This window comes from Salvelinus alpinus, chromosome 4 (genome assembly GCF_045679555.1).
Source record: "Salvelinus alpinus chromosome 4, SLU_Salpinus.1, whole genome shotgun sequence".
NCBI lineage: Eukaryota > Metazoa > Chordata > Actinopteri > Salmoniformes > Salmonidae > Salvelinus > Salvelinus alpinus.
The window spans coordinates 11,249,828-11,263,841 of NC_092089.1; the positions used below are offsets into that span (position 1 = coordinate 11,249,828).

The following is a 14,014-nucleotide window of genomic DNA, read 5'->3' on the forward strand; positions in this document are numbered from 1 at the left end:
ACTGCATACATGCAGCATACTTTAAAACACATTTAGAAGAAGACGAATATAACATTACTCTATTACATTTCCAACGGAAAAATGTGTGTTGTGATGTTTTTTCTTGACCCTTGTAGTTTGGTTTCTGCATCCAGCGAAACACATTCTAACTAAGATGTCCCCTTTGTGTCTTTCCCTCTCAACAGGTTAACAGGATTTCAGATCCCACCTCCCGTCACCAGCACAGGGCCCATATTTTCACTACGTCTTACCAGTGACTTTGCAGTAAGCGCTCATGGATTTAAGATGGTTTATGAAGGTGAGAGAGAAAAAAATATTCCCTGTTGTTTTTTTGAAGAGCTGGTCATACATCACTTTGTATTCAGTCAAATGATACTCAGAGGTTGTTAAATTATCGTCTTTAGTAACTAAATTTGAATTTGCATTTAATTAGAGACATTACATCTCCATGGAAAGTGTATATATACAACATCCTAAACATTTTCTCATTTCATCTTCCTGTCTGGCTCGTGCATTATGACAACATTTGGTCCCATTGACCCGAATCTCATCATTTCCCCTCTGTCCCAAACCATTTCTCTTTCCAGAGGTGCATATCATATCAGAGAGCAGATGGTGCAGGGAATTAGCTGAACTAATGGATGTGCTAACTCATCTCTGTCGAGAGCGGTGCAGAAGTCGACAGAAATGCAGGGGCTGTCTAAATATGAAGTATCCCTCTGTGGCAGTAGGTTATGTCTAGGCCTCTCTCCTGCTCCTCTCCTCTCCTCTCCTCTCCTCTCCTCTCCTCTCCTCTCCTCTCCTCTCCTCTCTTCTCTTCTCTTCTCTTCTCTTCTCTTCTCCTCTCTTCTCTTCTCTTCTCTTCTCTTCTCTTCTCTTCTCTTCTCCTCTCCTCTCCTCTCCCCTGTTCTCCTCTTCTCTCTTCTCCTCTTTATCCCCTCTCTACTCTATCCTCTGCCCCCTCTCATTCTTGTGATTTTAGCTCAGTGAGGCTCTTAATGACTCAGATATGATTTTAGCTCAGTGATGCTCCTAGTGACTCAGATATGATTTTAGCTCAGTGGTGGTCACAGAGGCCCTGGTCAAAAGTAGTGCACTATAGAGGGAATAGGGTGTCATTTGGGACACAGACGAGGAGATGGAATCTCATTGTATTACCTGTCATTCATCCATCAATGGAGCAGAGAGAAAAGCAGGTTTGACTCTCAGTGTGTTTATACTGGTTAATGGGTCTCAAACATTCCTCTCCTCTTCTCTCCTCTCCTCTAGTTAATGTGTCTCAGGCAGTCCTTTGTCTCCTCTCCTCTCCTCTCCTCTCCTCTCCTCTCCTCTCCTCTCCTCTCCTCTCCTCTCCTCTCCTCTCCTCTCCTCTCCTCTCCTCTCCTCTCCTCTCCCCTGTTTTAGCAGGGAGTGTGAACCTCATACTGCCCTGAAAACGGTAGTTTTCTGAAGAGATTGGTTAACTAGTTATACTTATAGACAGTAGCTTGGATGAGATGTGTGTCTATCTTGAAGTGTCCGTATTTTATTAGCACCACTGCAGAGCTATTATCTACTGTATCAGCACAAGCCATGTATTTTCCTCAGAATAGGTTTCTGGATCACAGTTGATCCATAATGTATCTCTAATACTTTATGTTTTCGTTGTTGACGTCCCCGTGGATGTTGTCCTTCAAGAGTGAAAACCTTCTCTCTGCTGTGTTTACAAGTTGTCTAGCTCTGTGTTGTGTGTGTGTGTGTGTGTGTGTGTGTGTGTGTGTGTGTGTGTGTGTGTGTGTGTGTGTGTGTGTGTGTGTGTGTGTGTGTGTGTGTGTGTGTGTGTGTGTGTGTGTGTGTGTGTGTGTGTGTGTGTGTGTGTGTGTGTGTGTGTGTGTGTGTGATGAGGGTTGACTAATCCTGCTGCTATGAAACCCCAGCCATTCCCAGCAATGTAGTACAGGGCCCCTGTGGGAGAGTTATGTTGCTCAGCACAAACACACACACACACACACACACACACACACACACACACACACACACACACACACACACACACACACACACACACACACACACACACACACACACACACACACACACACACACACACACACACACACACACACACACACACACACACACACACACACACACACACACAGTGCCACTCCGCACCCTCATCTTCTTCAAAGGGCTACACGGTCATTAGCTATACAGGGAAATAAATAGCTCTCCCCCTAGAGAGACCTCTGAGCCAACTACCTCATTTACTTGTTCACATAACTCACACGGTGTCGTCCCAGATGGCACCCTATTCCCTCTGTGTCTCTCTGTGCAGCAAAGAGCCCTGGTCAGAAGTAGTGTACTATAATAGGAGTAGTGTTTGGGTTGCAGACCCTAGTGTTCAGTTTGGGTTGCTGACCCTAGTGTTCCGTTTGGGTCGCAGCCCCTAGTGTTCCGTTTGGGTTGCAGCCCCTAGTGTTCCGTTTGGGTTGCAGCCCCTAGTGTTACGTTTGGGTTGCAGCCCCTAGTGTTCCGTTTGGGTTGCAGCCCCTTGTGTTCCGTTTGGGTTGCAGCCCCTAGTGTTCCGTTTGGGTTGCAGGCCCTAGTGTTCCGTTTGGGTTGCAGCCCCTAGTGTTCCGTTTGGGTTGCAGGCCCTGGTGTTCCGTTTGGGTTGCAGCCCCTAGTGTTCCGTTTGGGTTGCAGCCCCTAGTGTTCCGTTTGGGTTGCAGCCCCTAGTGTTCCGTTTGGGTTGCAGCCCCTATTGTTCCGTTTGGGTTGCAGTCCCTAGTGTTCCGTTTGGGTTGCAGCCCCTAGTGTTCCGTTTGGGTTGCAGGACCTAGTGTTCCGTTTGGGTTGCAGCCCCTAGTGTTCCGTTTGGGTTGCAGGCCCTAGTGTTCCGTTTGGGTTGCAGCCCCTAGTGTTCCGTTTGGGTTGCAGCCCCTAGTGTTCCGTTTGGGTTGCAGCCCCTAGTGTTCCGTTTGGGTCGCAGCCCCCAGTGTTCCGTTTGGGTTGCAGCCCCAAGTGTTCCATTTGGGTTGCAGCCTCTAGTGTTCTGTTTGGGTTGCAGCCCCTAGTGTTCCGTTTGGGTTGCAGCCCCTAGTGTTCCGTTTGGGTTGCAGCCCCTAGTGTTCCGTTTGGGTTGCAGCCCCTAGTGTTCCGTTTGGGTTGCAGGCCCTAGTGTTCCGTTTGGGTTGCAGCCCCTAGTGTTCCGTTTGGGTTGCAGCCCCTAGTGTTCCGTTTGGGTTGCAGCCCCTAGTGTTCCGTTTGGGTTGCAGCCCCTAGTGTTCCGTTTGGGTTGCAGCCCCTAGTGTTCCGTTTGGATTGCATCCCCTAGTGTTCCGTTTGGGTTGCAGCCCCTAGTATTCCGTTTGGGTTGCAGCCCCTAGTGTTCCGTTTGGGTTGCAGCCCCTAGTGTTCCATTTGGGTTGCAGCCCCTAGTGTTCCGTTTGGGTTGCAGCCCCTAGTGTTCCGTTTGAGTTGCAGTCCCTAGTGTTCCGTTTGGCTTGCAGCCCCTAGTGTTCCGTTTGGGTTGCAGCCCCTAGTGTCCGTTTGGGTTGCAGCCCCTAGTGTTCCGTTTGGGTTGCAGGCCCTAGTGTTCCGTTTGGGTTGCAGCCCCTAGTGTTCCGTTTGGGTTGCAGCCCCTAGTGTTCCGTTTGGGTTGCAGCCCCTAGTGTTCCGTTTGGGTTGCAGCCCCTAGTGTTCCGTTTGGGTTGCAGCCCCTAGTGTTCCGTTTGGGTTGCAGCCCCTAGTGTTCCGTTTTGGGTTGCAGCCCCTAGTGTTCCGTTTGGGTTGCAGCCCCTAGTGTTCCGATTGGGTTGCATCCCCTAGTGTTCCGTTTGGGTTGCAGGCCCTAGTGTTCCGTTTGGGTTGCAACCCCTAGTGTTCCGTTTGGGTTGCAGCCCCTAGTGTTCCGTTTGGGTTGCAGCCCCTAGTGTTCCGATTGGGTTGCAGCCCCTAGTGTTCCGTTTGGGTTGCAGACCCTAGTGTTCCGTTTGGGTTGCAGACCCTAGTGTTCCGTTTGGGTCGCAGCCTCTAGTGTTCCGTTTGGGTCGCAGCCCCTAGTGTTCCGTTTGGGTTGCAGCCCCTAGTGTTCCGTTTGGGTTGCAGCCCCTAGTGTTCCGTTTCAGTTGCAGGCCCTAGTGTTCCGTTTGGGTTGCAGCCCCTAGTGTTCCGTTTGGGTTGCAGCCCCTAGTGTTCCGTTTCAGTTGCAGGCCCTAGTGTTCCGTTTGGGTTGCAGCCCCTAGTGTTCCGTTTGGGTTGCAGCCCCTAGTGTTCCGTTTGGGTTGCAGCCCCTAGTGTTCCGTTTCGGTTGCAGCCCCTAGTGTTCCGTTTGGGTTGCAGCCCCTAGTGTTCCGTTTGGGTTGCAGCCCCTAGTGTTCCGTTTGGGTTGCAGCCCCTAGTGTTCTGTTTCGGTTGCAGCCCCTAGTGTTCCGTTTGGGTTGCAGCCCCTAGTGTTCCGTTTGGGTTGCAGCCCCTAGTGTTCCGTTTGGGTTGCAGCCCCTAGTGTTCCGTTTGGGTTGCAGCCCCTAGTGTTCCGTTTGGGTTGCAGCCCCTAGTGTTCCGTTTGGGTTGCAGCCCCTAGTGTTCCGTTTGGGTTACAGCCCCTAGTGTTCCGTTTGGGTTGCAGCCCCTAGTGTTCCGTTTGGGTCGCAGCCCCTAGTGTTCCGTTTGGGTAGCAGCCCCTAGTGTTCCGTTTGGGTTGCAGCCCCTACTGTTCCGTTTGGGTTGCAGCCCCTAGTGTTCCGTTTGGGTTGCAGACCCTAGTGTTCCGTTTGGGTTGCAGCCCCTAGTGTTCCGTTTGGGTCGCAGCCCCTAGTGTTCCGTTTGGGTCGCAGCCCCTAGTGTTCCGTTTGGGTTGAAGACCCTAGTGTTCCGTTTGGGTTGCAGACCCTTGTGTTCCGTTTGAGTTGCAGCCCCTAGTGTTCCGTTTGGGTTGCAGACCCTTGTGTTCCGTTTGAGTTGCAGCCCCTTTTACCACTGAGTTTACTGTGAAACAAGTCTACAGCTACTCTGGCTCCTGTTGTACACTTGAAGAGTTTTGTTCCAAATCGTTATATACACCAATTTCTCTCCTTTTTTTTTCATCAGAAATTATTGCTTATGGGTACCTTCATGTGGTGTGTGTGTAAAATACTGCTGTTCTCAGATTTTTTTTATTAATAGATTTTAGATGTGTATTGAAATGGGTTTTGTTTAAAAAAATACCTGCTATATATCCATTGTTGAGCTGAAATGAAATGTTCATATCCTGTATATTTGACTGTGATATGTTGATGTCTGAGTCTCACCTAGTTATCTTAAGATGAATGTACTTACTCAAAGTCGCTCTGGATAAGAGCATCTGCTATATGAGTAAAGTTTAAGTATTTTACATACAGGTCTCATATTACTGTATTGATTCAGTATTTTACATACAGGTCTCATATTACTATATTGATTCAGTATTTTATATACAGGTCTCATACTACTGATTCGATTCAGTATTTTACATACAGGTCTCATATTACTATATTGATTCAGTATTTTATATACAGGTCTCATACTACTGATTCGATTCAGTATTTTACATACCAGGACTCATATTACTGTATTGATTCAGTATTTTAACATGTTTCTAAATATTGATGTCCCAAATGTATAATCTTCACAGTTAAAAAAATAAAAGTAGTTATTTGTTACATGTGACTGTGTAAAACCTAGCAGTACTACTGATTTCTCTGAGAGTGAGGCAGATATAAATTATTACTGTGTAAAACCTAGCAGTACTACTGATTTCTCTGAGAGTGAGGCAGATATAAATTATTACTGTGTAAAACCTAGCAGTACTACTGATTTCTCTGAGAGTGAGGCAGATATATATTATTACTGTGTAAAACCTAGCAGTACTACTGATTTCTCTGAGAGTGAGGCAGATATATATTATTACTGTGTAAAACCTAGCAGTACTACTGATTTCTCTGAGAGTGAGGCAGATATATATTTTTACTGTTTAAAACCTAGCAGTACTACTGACTTCTCTGAGTGAGGCGGATATATAGCGTTTCACAAACAAAACATGATTATTTGTCTCTCTGAAATGAAACCATCAAGTGATAAGATTTTAAACAAATACACGTCTGTCTTTGAACAACCCCCATGCCACGATTCGCTAGTGAAAAATCACACCGATCTCTTTCATAATGAACGCCAATTTACCAACATTTCTGAAAGTGGATATATAGCGTTTTTTAAAATTAAACTCTTCAATTACAAAGTGCAGGTAATTATTTATCCTGTGTTGTCGCTAAATGAAAGGAGGACATCTATTTAGTTTTACTCTGCAGCGTAGACCAGAAGCATTATGAGGTCACGTGCTGCTGGACTGAGCATGGAATTGACTAGAGGCATTATGAGGTCACGTGCTGCTGGACTGAGCATGGGATTGACCAGAAGCATTATGAGGTCACGTGCTGCTGGACTGAGCATGGGATTGACCAGAAGCATTATGAGGTCACGTGCTGCTGGACTGAGCATGGGATTGACCAGAAGCATTATGAGGTCACGTGCTGCTGGACTGAGCATGGGATTGACCAGAAGCATTATGAGGTCACGTGCTGCTGGACTGAGCATGGAATTGACCAGAAGCATTATGAGGTCACGTGCTGCTGGACTGAGCATGGAATTGACCAGAAGCATTATGAGGTCACGTGCTGCTGGACTGAGCATGGGATTGACCAGAAGCATTATGAGGTCACGTGCTGCTGGACTGAGCATGGAATTGACCAGAAGCATTATGAGGTCACGTGCTGCTGGACTGAGCATGGAATTGACCAGAAGCATTATGAGGTCACGTGCTGCTGGACTGAGCATGGAATTGACCAGAAGCATTATGAGATCACGTGCTGCTGGACTGAGCATGGAATTGACCAGAAGCATTATGAGGTCACGTGCTGCTGGACTGAGCATGGAATTGACCAGAAGCATTATGAGGTCACGTGCTGCTGGAGTGAGCATGGGATTGACCAGAAGCATTATGAGGTCACGTGCTGCTGGACTGAGCATGGAATTGACCAGAAGCATTATGAGGTTACGTGCTGCTGGACTGAGCATGGAATTGACCAGAAGCATTATGAGGTCACGTGCTGCTGGACTGAGCATGGAATTGACCAGAAGCATTATGAGGTCACGTGCTGCTGGACTGAGCATGGGATTGACCAGAAGCATTATGAGGTCACGTGCTGCTGGACTGAGCATGGAATTGACCAGAAGCATTATGAGGTCACGTGCTGCTGGACTGAGCATGGAATTGACCAGAAGCATTATGAGGTCACGTGCTGCTGGACTGAGCATGGAATTGACCAGAAGCATTATGAGATCACGTGCTGCTGGACTGAGCATGGAATTGACCAGAAGCATTATGAGGTCACGTGCTGCTGGACTGAGCATGGAATTGACCAGAAGCATTATGAGGTCACGTGCTGCTGGAGTGAGCATGGGATTGACCAGAAGCATTATGAGGTCACGTGCTGCTGGACTGAGCATGGAATTGACCAGAAGCATTATGAGGTTACGTGCTGCTGGACTGAGCATGGAATTGACCAGAAGCATTATGAGGTCACGTGCTGCTGGACTGAGCATGGGATTGACCAGAAGCATTATGAGGTCACGTGCTGCTGGACTGAGCATGGAATTGACCAGAAGCATTATGAGGTCACGTGCTGCTGGACTGAGCATGGAATTGACCAGAAGCATTATGAGGTCACGTGCTGCTGGACTGAGCATGGAATTGACCAGAAGCATTATGAGGTCACGTGCTGCTGGACTGAACATGGAATTGACCAGAAGCATTATGAGGTCACGTGCTGCTGGACTGAGCATGGAATTGACCAGAAGCATTATGAGGTCACGTGCTGCTGGACTGAGCATGGAATTGACCAGAAGCATTATGAGGTCACGTGCTGCTGAACTGAGCATGGAATTGACCAGAAGCATTATGAGGTCACGTGCTGCTGGACTGAACATGGAATTGACCAGAAGCATTATGAGGTCACGTGCTGCTGGACTGAGCATGGAATTGACCAGAAGCATTATGAGGTCACGTGCTGCTGGACTGAGCATGGAATTGACCAGAAGCATTATGAGGTCACGTGCTGCTGGACTGAACATGGAATTGACCAGAAGCATTATGAGGTCACGTGCTGCTGGACTGAACATGGAATTGACCAGAAGCATTATGAGGTCACATACTGCTGGATGGAATTGACCAGAAGCATTATGAGGTCACATACTGCTGGATGGAATTGACCTGATTTTTCTGAATGGGTTATTTTTTGTTTCCTGTTTGTCATGAATCTTAGCCACACACCTAGAGTTATAATGAGTGTTAATATGCGTTTGTTTCAATCTTGCCGAACATTGCGACTGTAGGATTACTTTTCATATTTTCAGTTTAACATTTGAGCTTAACATTTTTCAGCTTAACTTTAGTCCGCCTTCTGACAGGCCATGTTTGAAATTGCTTCAGTTGGCAAATATAGGAATTTATCAGAAAGAAATGCATTGTAACGCTCGTCCTCCTCCTCGTCTGAGGATGAGCAAGGATCGGACCAATATGCAGCGTGGTATGTATCCATAGTTTATTTATTTAAGCGACGTAATGAAGAACACTTAAACAAAATACAAAATAACAAAACGACGTGAACAGACCTGAACTTGAGAACATAAAACATGAACGCACAAACAGGAAGGAAGGAACAAAAGAACGAACGAAACGAAACAGTACCGTGTGGCGAACAAAACACAGACACAGCAACAATCACCCACAAACAAACAGTGAGAACAGCCTACCTTAATATGGTTCTCAATCAGAGGAAACGTAAAACACCTGCCCCTGATTGAGAACCATATCAGGCTAATACAATGAACCCAACATAGAAACACATAACATAGAATGCCCACCCAGCTCACGTCCTGACCAACTAAACAATACAGAACAAAGGAAATAAGGTCAGGAACGTGAAATGCATAAAATTTGTCTTTGACATATTGTCTATCCATTCATTCTTAGACTCTGGTTGGAGTTATAATGTATTTCAATACACCAAAGGTAATAGAGTCAGACCTGTTATAATGTTAGCAAAATGCCTCCATTGCATAAAACCAGAACCATGACCGACCAGTAAATCACGGTTCCTCTTAGATTTATTTGGGAATGGCCGGGCCAGGACTACAGAACTAGTCCTTACGAGCAATTCCTTTCGCTATTGTAACAATGTACTGTAGCTAACTTTGGGAAGAGGGTTGAGAAGTTGGTGTGGGGTGACATATGCTTGATGCAACATTTCATCAGATTCTGATGCTAACATATTGTGCAGCAGACAGGGTTTAGCCATGTGTTTTCTCACCTGCCTATTTGTTGCTAGTTGTTGGCCATGTCACGCCCTGACCTTAGAGAGCCTTTTTATGTCTCTATTTGGGTTTGGTCAGGGTGTGATTTGGGGTGGGCCATTCTATGTTTTGTTTTCTATGTTTTTGTATTTCTATGTTTTGGCCCGGGTATGGTTCTCAATCAGGGACAGCTGTCTATCGTTGTCTCTGATTGGGAATCATAATTAGGCAGCCCTTTTCCCTCCTGTCAGTGTGGGAAGTTGATTTTGTTAGTGGCACTATAGCCCTGTAAGCTTCACGGTTGTTTTCATCGTTTGTTGTTTTTGTTGGCGTCATTTTAAATAAAAGGGAAAATGTACGCTGACCACGCTGCACCTTGGCCTTCGTCCAGCAACGACCGTGACAGGCCACCTGACATGGAGCATGTGCTTGTTATTACATATATTCTCTATTCTGTAGTGAACTGAATATGAAATGTTGGTTTCTCTTCTAATATGTAAAGAGCTATTTTCAAGTGGATTTGTAAACATTGTGATATGCTGTGAAATGGTTTGATGTGCACATTAACTGTTATACTGTATTAACCCTGTTCATTCTCCAAACAAATCCACCTGATGAATATAGTTCCACCATTAATCTCTCTGTTGGTTATCATCTGATGAATATAGCTCCACCATTAATCCCTCTGTTGGTTATCATCTGATGATTATAGTTCTACCATTAATCCCTCTGTTGGTTATCATCTGATGAATATAACTCCACCATTAATCCCTCTGTTGGTTATCATCTGATGAATATAGTTCCACCATTAATCCATCTGTCCGTTATCATCTGTTATCAGATCATACTCTTGGACGTTGGCAGAAATCCAATCCAATAAAAACTCCTAGACGTAATCATAGACAATACACATGTAATCTCTCGTGGCAGACAGTCCAGATAGCTAGTGCACGCACACAAGATTCGGTTCTGTTTTTGGAGATTTATTGATACGAGACAGAAATGTGTCTCCTGCTTTTTACCCAAAACCCCCTCAGAGATAAACACACAGAAGGCTGGAGAGTCTGGAGACGACATGTGGTAAATACATTTACTGTATACAAATGAAGTGTGAAAACGGTGACTGGTTACACGAGCAATGGAAAGTACGACAGTTTCTGTTTCTGCCAGTCAACTTTATGATTAGGTTTTCAATGTGTTCTTCACAGACAGCAGTTTCTCTCTTAAGAGGAAATGTGGTTCTAGGGCCGTGTACCAAAACGACACCATATTCCCTATGTAGTGCACTGCTTTTAACCAGATCCCCATTGACCCTGGTCAAAAGTAGTGCACTACATTGGGGAATAGGGGCCATTTGGGATGCAAGTCCCCCTAGTCTGGTTCCAGAATAATTAGCTGAAAGCCAGATGGTACGCAAGCACAACAATAATATTATCTGCACTCGACTGCAGTATGTTTTCTATCAAACTGCCTGACAGAATAAATCCTTTTAATTTTAATCGCATAGCAGTTATGTTTGTCTGTTGTTGTTTTAACTGAAGTGTGTAATTATTATATTAATTCACAGTGATTGATATTCAACATATTGTACTCTGTCCTCAGTAGCAGTACATAGACAATCAAAATATGTATTTCTCCTTTATTTAACCAGGTAGGCTAGTTGAGAACAAGTTCTCATTTACAACTGCGACCTGGTCAAGAATAAAGCAAAGCAGTGTGACACAAACAACAACACAGAGTTACACATGGAATAAACAAACGTACAGTCAATAACACAATAGGGAATATACTGTATACGTTGTGTGCAAATGGCGTTTCAACTGTTCTGCCTGCGGCTATGGAGCCCTGACCAGTTCACCGGATGTACTACCTGATGTATGTAATTATTATAGTAATTCACAGTGCATTGACATTCAACATATTTTACTCTCTCTGCAGTAGCAGTACATAGACATTCATTTAAAAAAACAAATATAACAACACAAATCCAACTTTTGTCAGTGGTTTAAATTGAAACAAACATAGTTTTTTACATATTGGGAAGGTGTGCCCATGTGTCAGAAGATAACTCCAACCGTTGGACATGAATGTCGTTATTAAACCAGTGGTCACATTCACTGAGAGGTAGATGGGGTTTAACAGTTTAACGTTGCATCACCAATATACACTGAGTGTACAAAACATTAAGAACACGTTCCTAATACTGAGAGAGCAAAGATTAATAAAATCAATCAAATCAAATGTATTTATAAAGCCCTTTTTTTATTCTTACATCAGCTGATATCTCAAAGTGCTGTACAGAAACCCAGCCTAAAACCCCAAACAGCAAGCAATGCAGGTGTAGAAGCACGGTGGCTAGGAAAAACTCCCTAGAAAGGCCAAAACCTAGGAAGAAACCTAGAGAGGAACCAGGCTATGAGGGGTGGCCAGTCCTCTTCTGGCTGTGCCGGGTGTAGATTATAACAGAACATGGCCAAGATGTTCAAATGTTCATAGATGACCAGCAGGGTCAGATAATAATAATCACAATGGTTGTCGAGGGTGCAACAAGTCAGCACCTCAGGAGTAAATGTCAGTTGGCTTTTTATAGCCGAGCGTTCAGAGTTAGAGACAGCAGGTGCGATAGAGATAGAGAGTCGAAAACAGCAGGTCCGTGACAAGGTAGCACGTCCGTGGACAGGTCAGAGTTCCATAGCCGCAGGCAGAACAGTTGAAACTGGAGCAGTAGCACGGCCAGGTGGACTGGGGACAGCAAGGAGTCATCAGGCCAGATAGTCCTGAGGCATGGTCCCAGGTCCTCCGGGAGGGGAGGGAGAGAGAATTAGAGGGAGCTTAAATTCACACAGGACACCGGATAAGACAGGAAAAATACACCAGATATAACAGACTGACCCTAGCCCCATGACTCATAAACTATTGCAGCATAGATACTGGAGGCTGAGACAGGAGGGGTCGGGAGACACTGTTGCCCTGTCCGACCTGTGCCAAAACACAGCCCCCACACCACTAGAGGGATATCTTCAACCACCAACTTACCATCCTGAGACAAGGCCGAGTATAGCCCACAAAGATCTCCCCCACGGCACGAACCCGAGGGGGCGCCATCCTGGACAGGAAGTTCACATCAGTGACTCAACCCACTCAAGTGACGCACCCCTCCTAGGGACGGCATGGAAGAGCACCAGTAAGCCAGTAACTCAGCCCCTGTAATAGGGTGAGAGGCAGAGAATCCCAGTGGAGAGAGGGGAACCGGCCAGACAGAGAATCCCAGTGGAGAGAGGGGAACCGGCCAGACAGAGAATCCCAGTGGAGAGAGGGGAACCGGCCAGACAGAGAATCCCAGTGGAGAGAGGGGAACCGGCCAGGCAGAGAATCCCAGTGGAGAGAGGGGAACCGGCCAGGCAGAGAATCCCAGTGGAGAGAGGGGAACTGGCCAGACAGAGAATCCCAGTGGAGAGAGGGGAACCGGCCAGGCAGAGAATCCCAGTGGAGAGAGGGGAACCTGCCAGACAGAGAATCCCAGTGGAGAGAGGGGAACTGGCCAGGCAGAGAATCCCAGTGGAGAGAGGGGAACCGGCCAGGCAGAGAATCCCAGTGGAGAGAGGGGAACCGGCCAGACAGAGAATCCCAGTGGAGAGAGGGGAACCGGCCAGACAGAGAATCCCAGTGGAGAGAGGGGAACCGGCCAGGCAGAGAATCCCAGTGGAGAGAGGGGAACTGGCCAGACAGAGACAGCAAGGGCGGTTTGTCGCTCCAGTGCCTTTCCGTTCACCTTCACACTCCTGGGCCAGACTACACTCAATCATAGGACCTACTGAAGAGATGAGTCTTCAGTAAAGACTAAAGGTCGAGACCGAGTCTGCGTCTCTTACATGGGTAGGCAGACAATTCCATAAAAATGGAGCTCTATAGGAGAAAGCCCTGCCTCCAGCTGTTTGCTTAGAAATTCTAGGGACAATAAGGAGGCCTGCGTCTTGTGACTGTAGCGTACGTGTAGGTATGTACAGCAGGACCAAATCGGAGAGATAGGAGCAAGCCCATGTAATGCGTTGTAGGTCAGCAGTAAAACCTTGAAATCAGCCCTTGCCTTAACAGGAAGCCAGTGTAGAGAGGCTAGCACTGGAGTAATATGATCAAATTTTTGGTTCTAGTCAAGATTCTAGCAGCCGTGTTTAGCACTAACTGAAGTTTATTTAGTGCTTTATCCAGGTAGCCGGAAAGTAGAGCATTGCAGTAGTCTAACCTAGAAGTAACAAATGCATGGATTAATTTTTCTGCATCATTTTTGGACAAAAAGTTTCAGATATGTGCAATGTTACGAAGATGGAAAAAAAGCTGTCGTTGAAATGTTCTTGATATGTTTGTCAAAACAGAGATCAGGGTCCAGAGTAACGCCGAGGTCCTTCACAGTTTTATTTGAGACAACTTTACAACCATCAAGATTAAATGTCTGATCCAACAAAATATCTCTTTGTTTCTTGGGACCTAGAACAAGCATCTCTGTTTTGTCAGAGTTTAAAAGTAAAACATTTGCCGCCATCCACTTCCTTATGAAAGGTCTGAAACACAGGCTTCCAGGGAGGGCAATTTTGGGGCTTCACCATGTTTCATCGAAATATACAGCTGTATATCGTCCGCATTGCAGTGAAAGTTAACATTATGTTTC

The 14,014-nt window shown here is 46.1% G+C and overlaps 2 protein-coding genes across 2 annotated transcripts in view; both read left to right on the forward strand.

Annotated features, from left to right (window-relative positions):
• The window catches only part of LOC139572868 (CUB and sushi domain-containing protein 3-like), a 1,528,140-nt gene that overhangs the window by 324,391 nt on the left and 1,189,735 nt on the right, over positions 1-14,014 (forward strand). The window lies entirely within an intron of this gene.
• The window catches only part of LOC139572851 (CUB and sushi domain-containing protein 3-like), a 107,956-nt gene continuing 94,131 nt past the window's right edge, over positions 190-14,014 (forward strand). The window contains exon 1 of the mRNA XM_071395661.1: positions 190-298. Coding sequence (XP_071251762.1) covers positions 286-298 — 13 coding nt within the window. The 5' untranslated portion in view covers positions 190-285. The remainder of the gene's footprint in view (positions 299-14,014) is intronic.